Source organism: Xiphophorus hellerii, chromosome 15, assembly GCF_003331165.1.
Source record: "Xiphophorus hellerii strain 12219 chromosome 15, Xiphophorus_hellerii-4.1, whole genome shotgun sequence".
Taxonomy (NCBI): Eukaryota; Metazoa; Chordata; class Actinopteri; order Cyprinodontiformes; family Poeciliidae; genus Xiphophorus; species Xiphophorus hellerii.
The window spans coordinates 13,943,455-13,955,746 of NC_045686.1; the positions used below are offsets into that span (position 1 = coordinate 13,943,455).

Here is a 12,292-nt window from a genome sequence, read left to right on the forward strand (position 1 = left end):
TGCATGTAGTCAGACGAGACCGACATTAAATGTTGTGGTCTTCATGTAGAAAAAAAAAAAGCTATAGAGGAAAACGAAAACTTCATAACCTCTTGAATAGATCTGCTCATTAAAAACAAGCAGCATGATGCTATGTCAATGCTTTCCTTCAGCAGAGGCACAGCAGAACAAAGGCCGAGGGTGGAAGCAAATCTGTTAGATGTTGCATAAAAGTTTTCTTTATTGCATGGTTGCTTTTTTAAACTAAAAACAGTGGAATCTTTTCATCCCATTTTACATTGTTGGATTACTTTGTGTAGGTCTATGTTCAAAATTCCAATAAAGTACATTGAAGTTTGACAAAATATGACAGTTGATTCTATTTATTTAGTACAGGAACAGTATATAGTATGGTAACAACATTTCTGTGAATATACCAGAGTTCGCCAGAATTGACGGGCGACTGCACATACGGATTACAATGACTCATGCATTTAAAAATACACTATCTTCAATATTTCATAAACATATACATATATCTGTTTTTCCTGTCACAAAATCAGATTTTATCATCTCCCAATATTATAAAATCTATAAAGTTGCATTCTGGAACATTTTGCAGTGATTGCGACATCACGTCGTATTCAGGTACAAAGTCAGCTTCGAGTCGCGTCTCCAGTCAGCTGGAAGCATTTCTATTACATAACAGAGCGGTTGCACGTGTAATATACTGCCATCTACTGGCCACGTCAAGACGTTACCGATTGAAGTAGACTACTATTCTGTGTTGCATAATATTAATTCCAGGGTATTCCACGATTTTCTAAGTGGCATACTCAGCTACCCTATGTCACTCATGACCCAATATAAATATAATGTGTTCAGCATACATAAAATCATGTGCAAACTTACAATTTTATCAGGTAGCTTTTGAGTCTTTTCAAACTATTTCTGTTTCACTTAAAATTGTAAGTGAGTAAATTCTCTATACACAATCAGCAAATTTCTGTGGCTTATCTGTCAAAGTCAGTCTGTTTATCTGTCTGTCTATCTATAAAATTGAATGTAACTGCATCAACCTGTCTGAGTTCTATATGTCTAGCTCCTAAAAACAGGTGTGTAAATTACACCAAATTTTACACACCAAAAACTGAAATAGACTTGCTTCACTTTGAAGTTCCTATATAGGCAAATTCATGGACATATCCTAGAGCAAGTGGCAGTAAGAGAGCAATGCACACCTATGACGCGTTCACCAGGTTGTGGGGCCTACCAGCCCGACAAGCTATCGGGGAAGCACTCACTGTGAGTGACAGGCACTCCTTGTGACTCTGCAGCCCTATAAGGGCACAGTAACATTAGGGCTCTCTCTTCCTGACTCCCCCTTTCTTCCCGGCCTTTCCTCAACCCCTCTCACCAACAGTTGTGAACATGTTTTCTAGAAGCTTCCAAAGGGTAGCTTCGAGAAACCACCCCTAAAGTATAAAAAGACGTGAGCATGGCCTGGTCGTCTGCATAGAGTCAAAGGACACTCGCGCGAACACACATCAAGACAGACTTGACTCCTCACAGGAGCAGCAGCGAAGCACAGACTTGAAATTCTTTGAGAAGAAAAGACAAGAAAAGCGGTCTGTTTGTCGATTCACTTGAAGAAAAGAACCAACGATTTTAATCAAGGTAAGACTTGACAAATTTTACAAAATGAGAGTGGTTTTAGTTGTACAAAGGAAAGTGCTAAGAACTTAAACCGAATTGATAGTGTTTGCGTTTTAGTATCAGTTCCCTTTTAAATGGCAGAAGCAGAGCCCTTTTGCCACAAGAACCTTTATACAACTGTAATGTGAATGAAGCACATGGCATGCAGGGTGACCCTGACCCAGAGAGCAGCTGCTAGTCAGTGGGACAATTATTCACAAGAAGCTGCCTGCCTGGCCCAAACAGTAAATGCAGTTGTGTTCACATTACTGTATGGCAGCATGATTTGAAGTCAGTATTTAGTTTCTATGAAAAAATTAAGTTAGATTATAAAGTAAACCCATTGGGGGATGGGAAAGCACTAGAACTCCACCCTCTTGCCAAATCCTTGACTGACAGCTTGAGCATATGCTCATCAACCATTAGCCACCACATGTAAGCCATGTGGCCATGTCAAAGAATTTTGTAGCAGTAGTAAAACACATCTAGATAGCACAGAGTAGTAAAACTGGAAACATTTAAAAAAAACAACAACTATACTATTGAAATGTACAACATAAAATAATTTTTTTAAAAAGTAATATATCTACCCTACTTTAGATGCCTGAGAAAGCTGGACATGTCATGGAGGAGGAAGTGGAGACCTTTGCCTTCCAGGCTGAGATCGCTCAGCTCATGTCCCTCATTATTAACACCTTCTACTCAAACAAAGAAATCTTCCTTCGTGAGCTCATCTCCAACTCCTCAGATGTAAGAAAACAAAAAACATACATAATCCATTATATTTGTGAACTCAACAATGATTTAACAGCATTTTCTCCTCTGGACAGGCCTTGGATAAAATTAGATATGAAAGCTTGACAGACCCCAGCAGACTTGAGTCTTGCAAAGAGCTGAAGATTGAAATCCGGCCTGACCTGCATGCTCGCACCTTGACCTTGATTGACACGGGCATCGGCATGACCAAAGCCGACCTAATTAACAACCTGGGCACCATCGCCAAGTCCGGCACCAAAGCTTTCATGGAGGCTCTACAGGCAGGAGCTGACATCTCCATGATTGGTCAGTTCGGTGTGGGTTTCTACTCTGCGTACCTGGTCGCTGAGAAGGTCATAGTCATCACCAAGCACAATGATGACGAGCAGTACGTGTGGGAGTCTGCAGCTGGTGGTTCATTTACAGTCCGGCCTGACAATGGTATGATTTAGTATTCTACTGACGTTACTTTAGCTTTAATTAGCATAAGCAAATATAGCTTCACTCCTTTCCTGTGACTTTAAGTCAACTTGATTTTGTTTTCAGGAGAGCCCCTGGGAAGAGGAACAAAAGTTATTCTTCACCTCAAAGAAGATCAGACAGAATACTGTGAGGAAAAACGCATCAAAGAAGTAGTCAAGAAACACTCACAGTTCATTGGCTATCCTATTACACTTTTTGTAAGTTATTTTACATTAGAATCCATTGTTAGCCATTAATGAGCACTGAAAATGTGAAAATAAATGCAAAGAAAATAGTAATCAAACTTCTGATCTGTTGAAGGTGGAGAAGACAAGAGAGAAGGAAGTGGACCTTGACGAGGGAGAGAAGGAAGAGGAAGTTGAGAAAGATGCTGCAGAGAACAAGGACAAACCAAAGATTGAGGATGTAGGCTCCGATGAAGATGAAGACTCCAAGGATGGCCAGAACAAGAGGAAGAAGAAGGTCAAGGAAAAGTACATTGATGCTCAAGAGCTGAACAAGACCAAGCCTATCTGGACCCGCAACCCAGATGACATCACCAATGAAGAGTACGGAGAGTTTTACAAGAGTCTCACCAACGACTGGGAGGACCACCTGGCTGTCAAGGTAAGCTAACGATGAGAGTCCAAAATGATTATTCATTATTCATGATTATTAGTGTACAGAGCTAATGAAAATGTATATTTCATTTTAAAACTTCAGCATTTCTCAGTGGAAGGTCAGTTGGAGTTCCGTGCTTTGCTCTTTGTACCAAGGAGAGCTGCCTTTGACCTTTTTGAAAACAAGAGAAAGAGAAACAACATCAAGCTTTATGTCCGGAGGGTCTTCATCATGGACAACTGTGAGGAGCTGATACCAGAGTATCTCAGTAAGTTACTATTTTCTGCCCACACATCAATTATTCTTATCTCTGTCCTTAGATATCTACATTTTGTCTGGATGTGGATTACTAATAGAACACTGTTTACCTCCTACCTTTAGATTTCATCAAGGGTGTTGTGGACTCTGAGGATCTGCCCCTGAACATCTCTAGAGAGATGCTGCAACAGAGCAAGATCCTGAAGGTGATCCGCAAGAATCTAGTCAAGAAGTGCTTGGAACTGTTCACAGAACTGTCTGAAGATAAGGACAACTACAAGAAGTTCTACGAACAGTTTTCCAAGAACATTAAGGTAGGTTCATTCTTCTGAGCTAAATTCATGTCCAAGTTGTATTAAAATATGAAGTGTAACAGGCAGTAATAGATCATTCCATATTTCAGCTTGGTATCCACGAGGACTCCCAAAATAGAAAGAAGCTGTCCGATTTGCTGCGCTTCTACACCTCAGCCTCTGGAGATGAGATGGTTTCCGTCAAAGACTATGTGTCTCGTATGAAGGACAACCAGAAGCACATCTACTACATTACTGGTTAGTTCTTCATCAGAGTGTTAATTTATCTAATCAACTTCTTAAAAAGCATGTTGATTAAATGAATCTGCAACAACTTTTACAGGTGAAACCAAAGATCAAGTGGCCAACTCTGCCTTTGTGGAGCGTCTTCGCAAAGCTGGCCTAGAGGTCATCTATATGATTGAACCTATTGATGAGTACTGTGTCCAGCAGCTGAAGGAATATGATGGAAAGACCCTGGTCTCTGTGACCAAAGAAGGCCTGGAACTTCCAGAAGATGAAGATGAGAAGAAGAAGCACGAGGAGCTCAAAAATAAATTTGAGAATCTTTGCAAGATTATGAAGGATATCCTTGACAAAAAAATTGAAAAGGTAACCGCTTTCTGAAATGTCAAAACTATTGTCTTAACAACAACAAAGAATTGGCTATAATTGAGCATAGCAATAACACAAAACCTCTCATACACAGGTTGTAGTTTCCAACCGCTTGGTTGCCTCTCCCTGCTGCATCGTCACCAGCACCTATGGCTGGACAGCCAACATGGAGAGGATCATGAAGTCTCAGGCCCTGAGGGACAACTCAACCATGGGTTACATGACAGCCAAGAAACACCTTGAGATTAACCCTTTGCATCCAATCATTGAGACACTGAGGGAGAAGGCAGAGGCAGACAAGAATGACAAGGCTGTGAAGGATCTGGTCATCCTCCTATTTGAGACCGCCCTGCTATCCTCAGGTTTTACACTGGAAGATCCCCAAACTCATGCAAATCGCATCTACAGGATGATCAAACTTGGTCTTGGTAGGTTTTTTTGTTGACTATTTGAATAAAACATGATCAGACTTATTCTTAAATTATATATTTATGAAGACATCGCTCATTACTGTATTTTATTGTAGGAATTGATGATGATGACTCAGCAGTTGAAGACCTCATTCAGCCAGCTGATGAAGACATGCCAGTCCTAGAAGGAGATGATGACACATCAAGAATGGAAGAAGTTGACTAAAATATTGTTCTTACCTAGTTTTTATTTTTGTAAGTGCTATTGCTGTCTAAAATGACTTTTTCCTTTACCTCAACTTTATTTTTGAAAAGTGTCAACTTGACAAGTTTGTTTTTAGCAATGCAGACCATAATGTGTTTTAATCCTCATTACAATATATTTATTTAGACCTTTTGAGAACATAAGAGTAGAGTCAATAGGTATTGACTTATTCCTCTTTTTGTAACTATTACATTTTATATGTAAAGCTTTAAAATTTATAATAAAATGAATATGTAAATAAAGCTTGCAGCTTTTTATTATATGGCAATTGCATAAGCGATTTAATCAGCCCCCCTGCGTTTTAAGCAAAACTGGTTTTAAAGCATCACAGATTATAATGTAAGAAAGAAGGTTTCATTTTCTCCATCGATATCCTCTTTTTTTTAATTGAACCTTCTGGAATCTTCAGTGAACCAACATGGTAAGTTTTCGTTTCTGCTCACACGTGCCTTCTTCCTTGAACAAACCTCAACACCGCCCCCTTCTGCCAGAAACGGAAAGACGGGCGGGCATATATGCGTTGATTGACATTTCAGCCGACCAATCAGCTGTAAGCAACTCAGAGAATTCCAGACGGTTCTGGAAGCTCTCAGCTAGGATTTTCTCGAACGCTCCGAGAGACTACAAAAGCCGCACAGACATTAGGTGCAGACAAATACTTTACCAGGCGAAGTAGCAGCGCACGGGAGCGACCAGGACACGTCTCGTTCCGGAGCCCTCGACACACGTTGGAGGACCAAGGTAACTGGAGAAAAATCTTCATTTAAATCTCCCCATGGTGAGGACTATTCCTTAATAAACCACACAGCCGTTAAGGGTGACCGTTTCCTAATGTTAATTTAACTGGAGCTTAATTATTGACATTATGTCAAAGCTTACAGTTTACCGAATGAAGCCTCTAAAATTATATCAATGTGTGTGATTATTGCTAAAATAAACGTCACGTTTTACCTCTAAAATTGAGACTTGTGAAGGCTAAATTAGGACAATTGTGTCTAAACTCTGCAGCCTCCTCACACGGTGGCTTCTTTGTGCACTTTTTTTTATTTTCTCTAAAATATTTTTAATTTTGCACTCTGCCAATGTTCAGTGCTGCTTCCAGCATTAAGGCTTGCAGTTTAGCTTCGGGATGTCATCCATTGTGATTAGGAGGAGGGGCTTTTCGATCGTGGAGGCTGCTGGACTCCTTGCATCTTTGGTAGCTTCTAGAACGCTGCATTTCTGCCATGAATCCTGCAGGGGGCGCCGCTGCTCTTCCTGGAATTAGCACTGGAAACCACGTGTTCCTGTCAAGTCATTTTTACATCATGGACCAAATTAATTATGAGAGAAATCAAGCTGTTATTAGAAAACTGAATGATTAAAAAAAATGTCTACACATTCACATGTGATTACAAAGTATAGAATTTGGAATGAGAAGCATAGGCAGGTGGTTTTTAGATTGAGTTGCAGGGTTGAACTGGACAATCTGTCAGGCCAGCTGTCTCCAAAAGCAACATCATTGCCTATATCTTTTTTTTTCTTGTTTCAAAACGTACTTTATTTTGAACAAATAACACAAAGAAAGATTTTCTACGCAATAAGTAACATCAGACGACAGAACATAAAAACAAAGAAGTAGTGGTCTATGAATGTAAAATGATAACCAAAACACTGGTATTATTGGTGTTATTCAAAAGTCTTGAAATCTGTAAATTTATACATAAATGCAATAATGTATCCTTGTTTACATTTAAATAATGCTACACCTTAGATTTTTTTGTCTTTGCTTTGCATGTTCATTTATTTTTGAAAAAAGTTAACATTTAAAAAAAAAGCAGCATTTTAAATTGTGTTTTGCAAAATTTTTACTTTTTCTTAAAGCTTGCATCCGTCACTTTTACCTAGATGCCTGAACTACATGATCAACCAATGGAGGAAGAGGCGGAGACCTTTGCATTCCAGGCTGAAATTGCTCAGCTGATGTCCCTGATTATTAACACATTCTATTCCAACAAAGAGATTTTCCTCAGAGAGCTTATCTCCAACTCCTCAGATGTAAGTTTGTCTTCAATTTCCAGTCAAAAAATGAAATGGCTGTAACATCACTTAAAAAAAACCAAACATATTACTAACTTGTTGACCTCTCAACAGGCCTTGGACAAAATCCGGTATGAAAGTCTTACCGACCCCTCCAAGCTCGAGTCTGGCAAAGAACTCAAAATCGAAATCAGGCCCAACAAAGAGGAGCGCACTTTGACCCTGACCGACACGGGCATCGGCATGACCAAGGCCGACCTGATCAACAACCTGGGCACTATTGCAAAGTCCGGCACCAAAGCTTTCATGGAGGCTCTGCAGGCTGGAGCAGACATCTCCATGATTGGTCAGTTCGGTGTGGGTTTCTACTCTGCGTACCTGGTCGCTGAGAAGGTCACAGTCATCACCAAGCACAATGATGACGAGCAGTATGCCTGGGAATCCTCTGCCGGAGGCTCATTCACAGTTAGATTAGACAACTGTAAGTTACTTTTAACACAAAGGATAGATGCTTATGTAGTGACTTAAATGCAACATGAACTGACTTGTTGTTCTGCTGTACAGCTGAACCGCTGGGCCGTGGAACTAAGGTGATCCTGCACCTGAAGGAGGACCAGACAGAATATATTGAGGAAAGACGAGTCAAAGAGATTGTGAAGAAGCACTCGCAGTTCATTGGCTATCCCATCACACTCTTTGTAAGCATTTGCAATATTTTACATAATATAGGTTTATGCTGCTGCTTCATCATCTTTTCTTTTTTTTTTTTTATTGTTGTACTCGTATTAACTAACTCCTTTCAAATTAATTTTGCACGTGCCAGGTGGAGAAGGAGCGGGACAAGGAGGTGAGTGACGACGAGGCTGAGGAGGAGGAGAAAGATAAGGAGAAGGACAAGGAGAAAGAGGAAGAGAAGGATGAGGACAAACCTGAGATCGAAGACGTCGGATCAGATGAGGATGACGACCATGACAAATCTTCAGACAAAAAGAAGAAGAAGAAGAAGATCAAGGAGAAGTACATCGACCAGGAGGAGCTGAACAAGACAAAACCCCTCTGGACCCGCAACCCAGATGACATCACCAATGAGGAGTACGGAGAGTTCTACAAGAGCCTCACCAATGACTGGGAGGACCACCTGGCTGTCAAGGTAAGTCTCAGTTTTAGTGTTTAAAAAAAACTGTTTCTTTTAAATCGTCATCAAAATAACTTGCAACCTTTCACTCCAAACAGCACTTCTCGGTTGAGGGCCAGCTAGAGTTCCGTGCTCTTCTCTTCGTGCCTCGCCGTGCCCCCTTCGACCTGTTCGAAAACAAAAAGAAGAAGAATAACATCAAGCTGTACGTGCGCAGGGTGTTCATCATGGACAACTGTGATGAGCTCATCCCAGAGTATCTCAGTAAGTATTTTTAAACTACAGGCTTGCTCTAAAATTAACTAACTGGAATAGTGCAGGTGTAAGAACGAAGTTGTCTTCCTTGTTAGATTTCATCAGAGGGGTAGTGGACTCTGAGGATCTGCCCCTGAACATCTCTAGAGAGATGCTGCAGCAGAGCAAGATCCTAAAGGTGATCCGCAAGAACCTGGTCAAGAAGTGCCTGGAACTGTTCACAGAACTGTCTGAAGATAAGGACAACTACAAGAAGTTCTACGAGCAGTTCTCCAAGAACATTAAGGTACGAGTTTGTGCGGTTTTAGAAAATGTTGCCATTTTTCTCGACAAATATCTTGACTGGAAGTCTTAAGTGGAAGCTGTCTCTGAGTGCCTTATGCTAATAGCTGGGCTGTTTTTCTGCAGCTTGGTATCCATGAGGACTCCCAGAACAGGAAGAAGTTGTCTGAGCTGCTGCGCTACTACACCTCAGCCTCTGGAGATGAGATGGTTTCCCTCAAAGACTATGTCACACGCATGAAGGACAACCAGAAGCACATCTACTACATCACAGGTGAGTGTATTTTTCGTCTTAAAACCTCCTATGAATAAGATTTAGAATCATGTAGAATCTTCTTGCAAATTTACAAGCATTGCGGTGTCTCTCTTGCAGGTGAAACCAAGGACCAAGTAGCCAACTCTGCCTTTGTGGAGCGTCTTCGCAAAGCTGGCCTGGAGGTCATCTACATGATCGAGCCTATTGACGAGTATTGTGTCCAGCAGCTGAAGGAGTTTGAGGGAAAGAACCTGGTTTCAGTAACGAAAGAGGGCCTGGAGCTGCCTGAGGATGAGGAGGAGAAGAAGAAGCAAGAGGAGAAGAAGGCTCAATTTGAGAACCTCTGCAAGATCATGAAGGATATCTTGGAGAAAAAAGTGGAAAAGGTGAGCAGTAAGATGCCAAAAGAAAACTGAAAGTCTTGTTCGGCTCTTGTCTGTAATAAAGCGCCTAACATTATTGTTGCATCCCTGCTCAGGTCACAGTTTCCAACCGCCTGGTTTCTTCTCCCTGCTGCATTGTCACCAGCACCTACGGCTGGACAGCCAACATGGAGAGGATCATGAAAGCTCAGGCGCTGAGGGACAACTCAACCATGGGTTACATGGCTGCCAAGAAGCACCTTGAGATCAATCCCGACCATCCCATCATGGAGACTCTGCGGCAGAAGGCAGAGGCTGACAAAAACGACAAATCCGTGAAAGACCTGGTCATCCTTCTGTTCGAGACCGCCCTGCTGTCCTCAGGTTTCACACTGGAGGACCCCCAGACACACGCCAACCGGATCTACCGAATGATCAAGCTTGGTCTTGGTATGTGCCACTAAATTATTACACAACATAGAAGCCAGTGGCTAGATTGCAGTAATTCATTGAAGTTCCTCTTTCAGGTATCGATGAGGACGACACGACACCAGATGACACCACCTCTGCTCCCCCCGAAGATATGCCTGCTCTTGAAGGCGACGATGATGCATCCAGAATGGAAGAAGTGGACTAAGCTCCCTCCGGTTTCCCATTAGCGTTTAAAAACAAATAGCTTATTGTACAGTTCAAACCTAAATGTTGTAAATGATCTTGGAATGTCACCACTTGTTTCTGTTCCCACTGATACCTTTAAGTTCAGATCATTCCTATTTTAGGACTTTATTTTTCAGTTGTTAAAGTGTCAGGTTTTTGTACCTCAAGTTTGACTGCATTTGTGTTTTATTTATTGACATTCCATGGTTTGTTCTCTAACTGTAAATATCTGATACTGTTATTTGGAGCAGTTGATCCCATTAAATAAAAGTTGAACATGTGAATAAGTTTGGTTCATTGTGCATCAACTAAAATTGTGAACCTTCTAGAGTTAATGCAGATGAGGTACTGATGAACATATAGTTCTGCAAGTTAAGTTAAAGTTAAGCTGCAGCTGTGTTCTACGGTTAACCTTGAAATACTGCAAAACGTATTCTCCAACTCATAGAAATCTAAATTTGAACAGAATGTGGAATGTGGCTAAAATGCTGCCGTACAGAAGAAAAAAATCGATTTCTACAACATATTGGGGAAATCTTCAATCTAATACTCAAATACCAGTAGAGAACATTAACCCTATACAGATAATGATGCATTCCATTGAACATCCTCTTGACAATGTCTTAAACAAGCTTTGAGTGCAGAATTATGACCTTGGTTATTTCCAGATTGCTAGCAATACATGTTCACATAACATGTATAGAGGCACTCAGGTTTGCTGTTAATCCGTTTCCAAATGAATTTGATTAGTTGCACTTGTCTACTTCCTTTTTTTGTTTTTCTGGAAACTGAAACATACCTAATGAAGCTGTATTACTGCTCTACTGTGGTTGGGTTCACATAATAGGAAATGTGCTAATGGAAACTGAACAATTCTTAACTATTTAAATCTAGAGCATGTGAAACTAAGCTAAATCAAATGCAAACATATGGGCCTGTTCATATTTAAGCTACAAAAAACGATCTGGAGAAATTGTAGGGAGAAAGATATCAAAGGTGTTTTGTGGTGTCAAAATGAATTCCATTATTTCCTAAAAAGGACATTGCTTTTGAAATGGCTTTGGTTGTTTTCTGCTCAGTTTATTAACTAACTACCATTAAAAAGCAAACGCACATCTATACACAAATATATTTTATTAGAAATAAAAAGTACACATAAATTGGGAGTAGTTGAAGCATATTAACGTCTTACATATTTATATTTGAGTTTTTAGCGGAACCACTGCCTCCCAATAAACTAATAAATCAGAACTGCATGACTTACTTTTTTATGAAGCAGTACTTCTAGAGGAACTAGATAAATTGTTGATAACTATTTCAACTTTTACTTTCCTAGATAGACAACCAGGAGAGGAACAAGGTCACATTATTTGCATTAACCTTTAATTTTAATTGCACCGGTGTTTTTTTCCCCTCCGCTCCAAAGAGTCAAAATGTTGGTGTAAAAAGTCTGCCAGGCTGCTATTTAATGTCCTGTACTTGCACATTTTCACCGGCAGGGGGCTCTCAGAAACTGTGTGTAGTAGGCGCCTGAATCAGCTGATAGCCAGCAGCCAATCACGGCGCGAGTACTGGCTGAACCGCCTTGCAGTGTAGTGCCCGGAGAGTTGTCAAGGTTTTGGTTGTGGATTATCCGAGAGGGGAGCAAGGGCGGCTACGCTTGTACAATGCCGAATAAACCCAAAAAAGACAAGGTAAGTCTGGGATCATTTTACAGGTTTTGTCTGTAGGGGATGAACTACACGTGAAGTGTATGTTACTGTATTTAGCGATAAACCGGCTGCTATTTGGACGTTTAGTTATTAGTGTTAACGTCCCATCATCTTAGCCAAGCACCAGTCATTTCTGGCTAGCCGCTATCTTGCCAACATACTAGCAGCTCTGCTGAATGTGTCGCGCTGCTTTGTTCCAATAAAGTGGTTTGCTGCGCTTTGAGTAAAGCGCTCATTTGGTTTTGTTTGCGGTATTTATG

General features: G+C 40.7%; 3 protein-coding genes across 5 annotated transcripts in view; all 3 read left to right on the plus strand.

Moving 5' to 3' along the window:
* The first annotated feature begins 1,373 nt into the window (after window positions 1-1,373).
* Window positions 1,374-5,596, plus strand: hsp90aa1.1 (heat shock protein 90, alpha (cytosolic), class A member 1, tandem duplicate 1). The gene is made up of 11 exons (XM_032585548.1): window positions 1,374-1,656; window positions 2,275-2,424; window positions 2,505-2,871; window positions 2,977-3,110; window positions 3,214-3,519; window positions 3,616-3,781; window positions 3,895-4,085; window positions 4,175-4,322; window positions 4,408-4,676; window positions 4,774-5,107; window positions 5,206-5,596. Exons 2-11 carry the CDS (start codon window positions 2,275-2,277, stop codon window positions 5,313-5,315), a joined length of 2,175 nt encoding a protein of 724 aa, XP_032441439.1. The 5' UTR covers window positions 1,374-1,656; the 3' UTR covers window positions 5,316-5,596.
* Window positions 5,597-5,916: 320 nt separating this feature from the next.
* Window positions 5,917-10,604, plus strand: hsp90aa1.2 (heat shock protein 90, alpha (cytosolic), class A member 1, tandem duplicate 2). 2 transcript variants are annotated; one of them, XM_032585703.1, is made up of 11 exons: window positions 5,917-6,132; window positions 7,242-7,391; window positions 7,488-7,854; window positions 7,938-8,071; window positions 8,197-8,523; window positions 8,607-8,772; window positions 8,859-9,049; window positions 9,172-9,319; window positions 9,419-9,687; window positions 9,780-10,113; window positions 10,191-10,604. In XM_032585703.1, the coding sequence occupies exons 1-11, from the start codon at window positions 6,130-6,132 to the stop codon at window positions 10,298-10,300; spliced, it is 2,199 nt and encodes a 732-aa protein (XP_032441594.1). In that variant the 5' UTR covers window positions 5,917-6,129; the 3' UTR covers window positions 10,301-10,604. The 2 variants fall into 2 exon arrangements, with proteins under 2 accessions (XP_032441594.1, XP_032441595.1); XM_032585704.1 differs by having other exon boundaries at window positions 5,917-6,095.
* A 1,314-nt stretch (window positions 10,605-11,918) lies between these two features.
* The window catches only part of ppp2r5cb (protein phosphatase 2, regulatory subunit B', gamma b), a 28,146-nt gene continuing 27,772 nt past the window's right edge, over window positions 11,919-12,292 (plus strand). For both annotated transcript variants that reach the window (XM_032585330.1, XM_032585332.1), the window contains exon 1: window positions 11,919-12,014. In XM_032585330.1, the coding sequence (XP_032441221.1) occupies window positions 11,988-12,014 (27 nt within the window). In that variant the 5' untranslated portion in view covers window positions 11,919-11,987. The remainder of the gene's footprint in view (window positions 12,015-12,292) is intronic.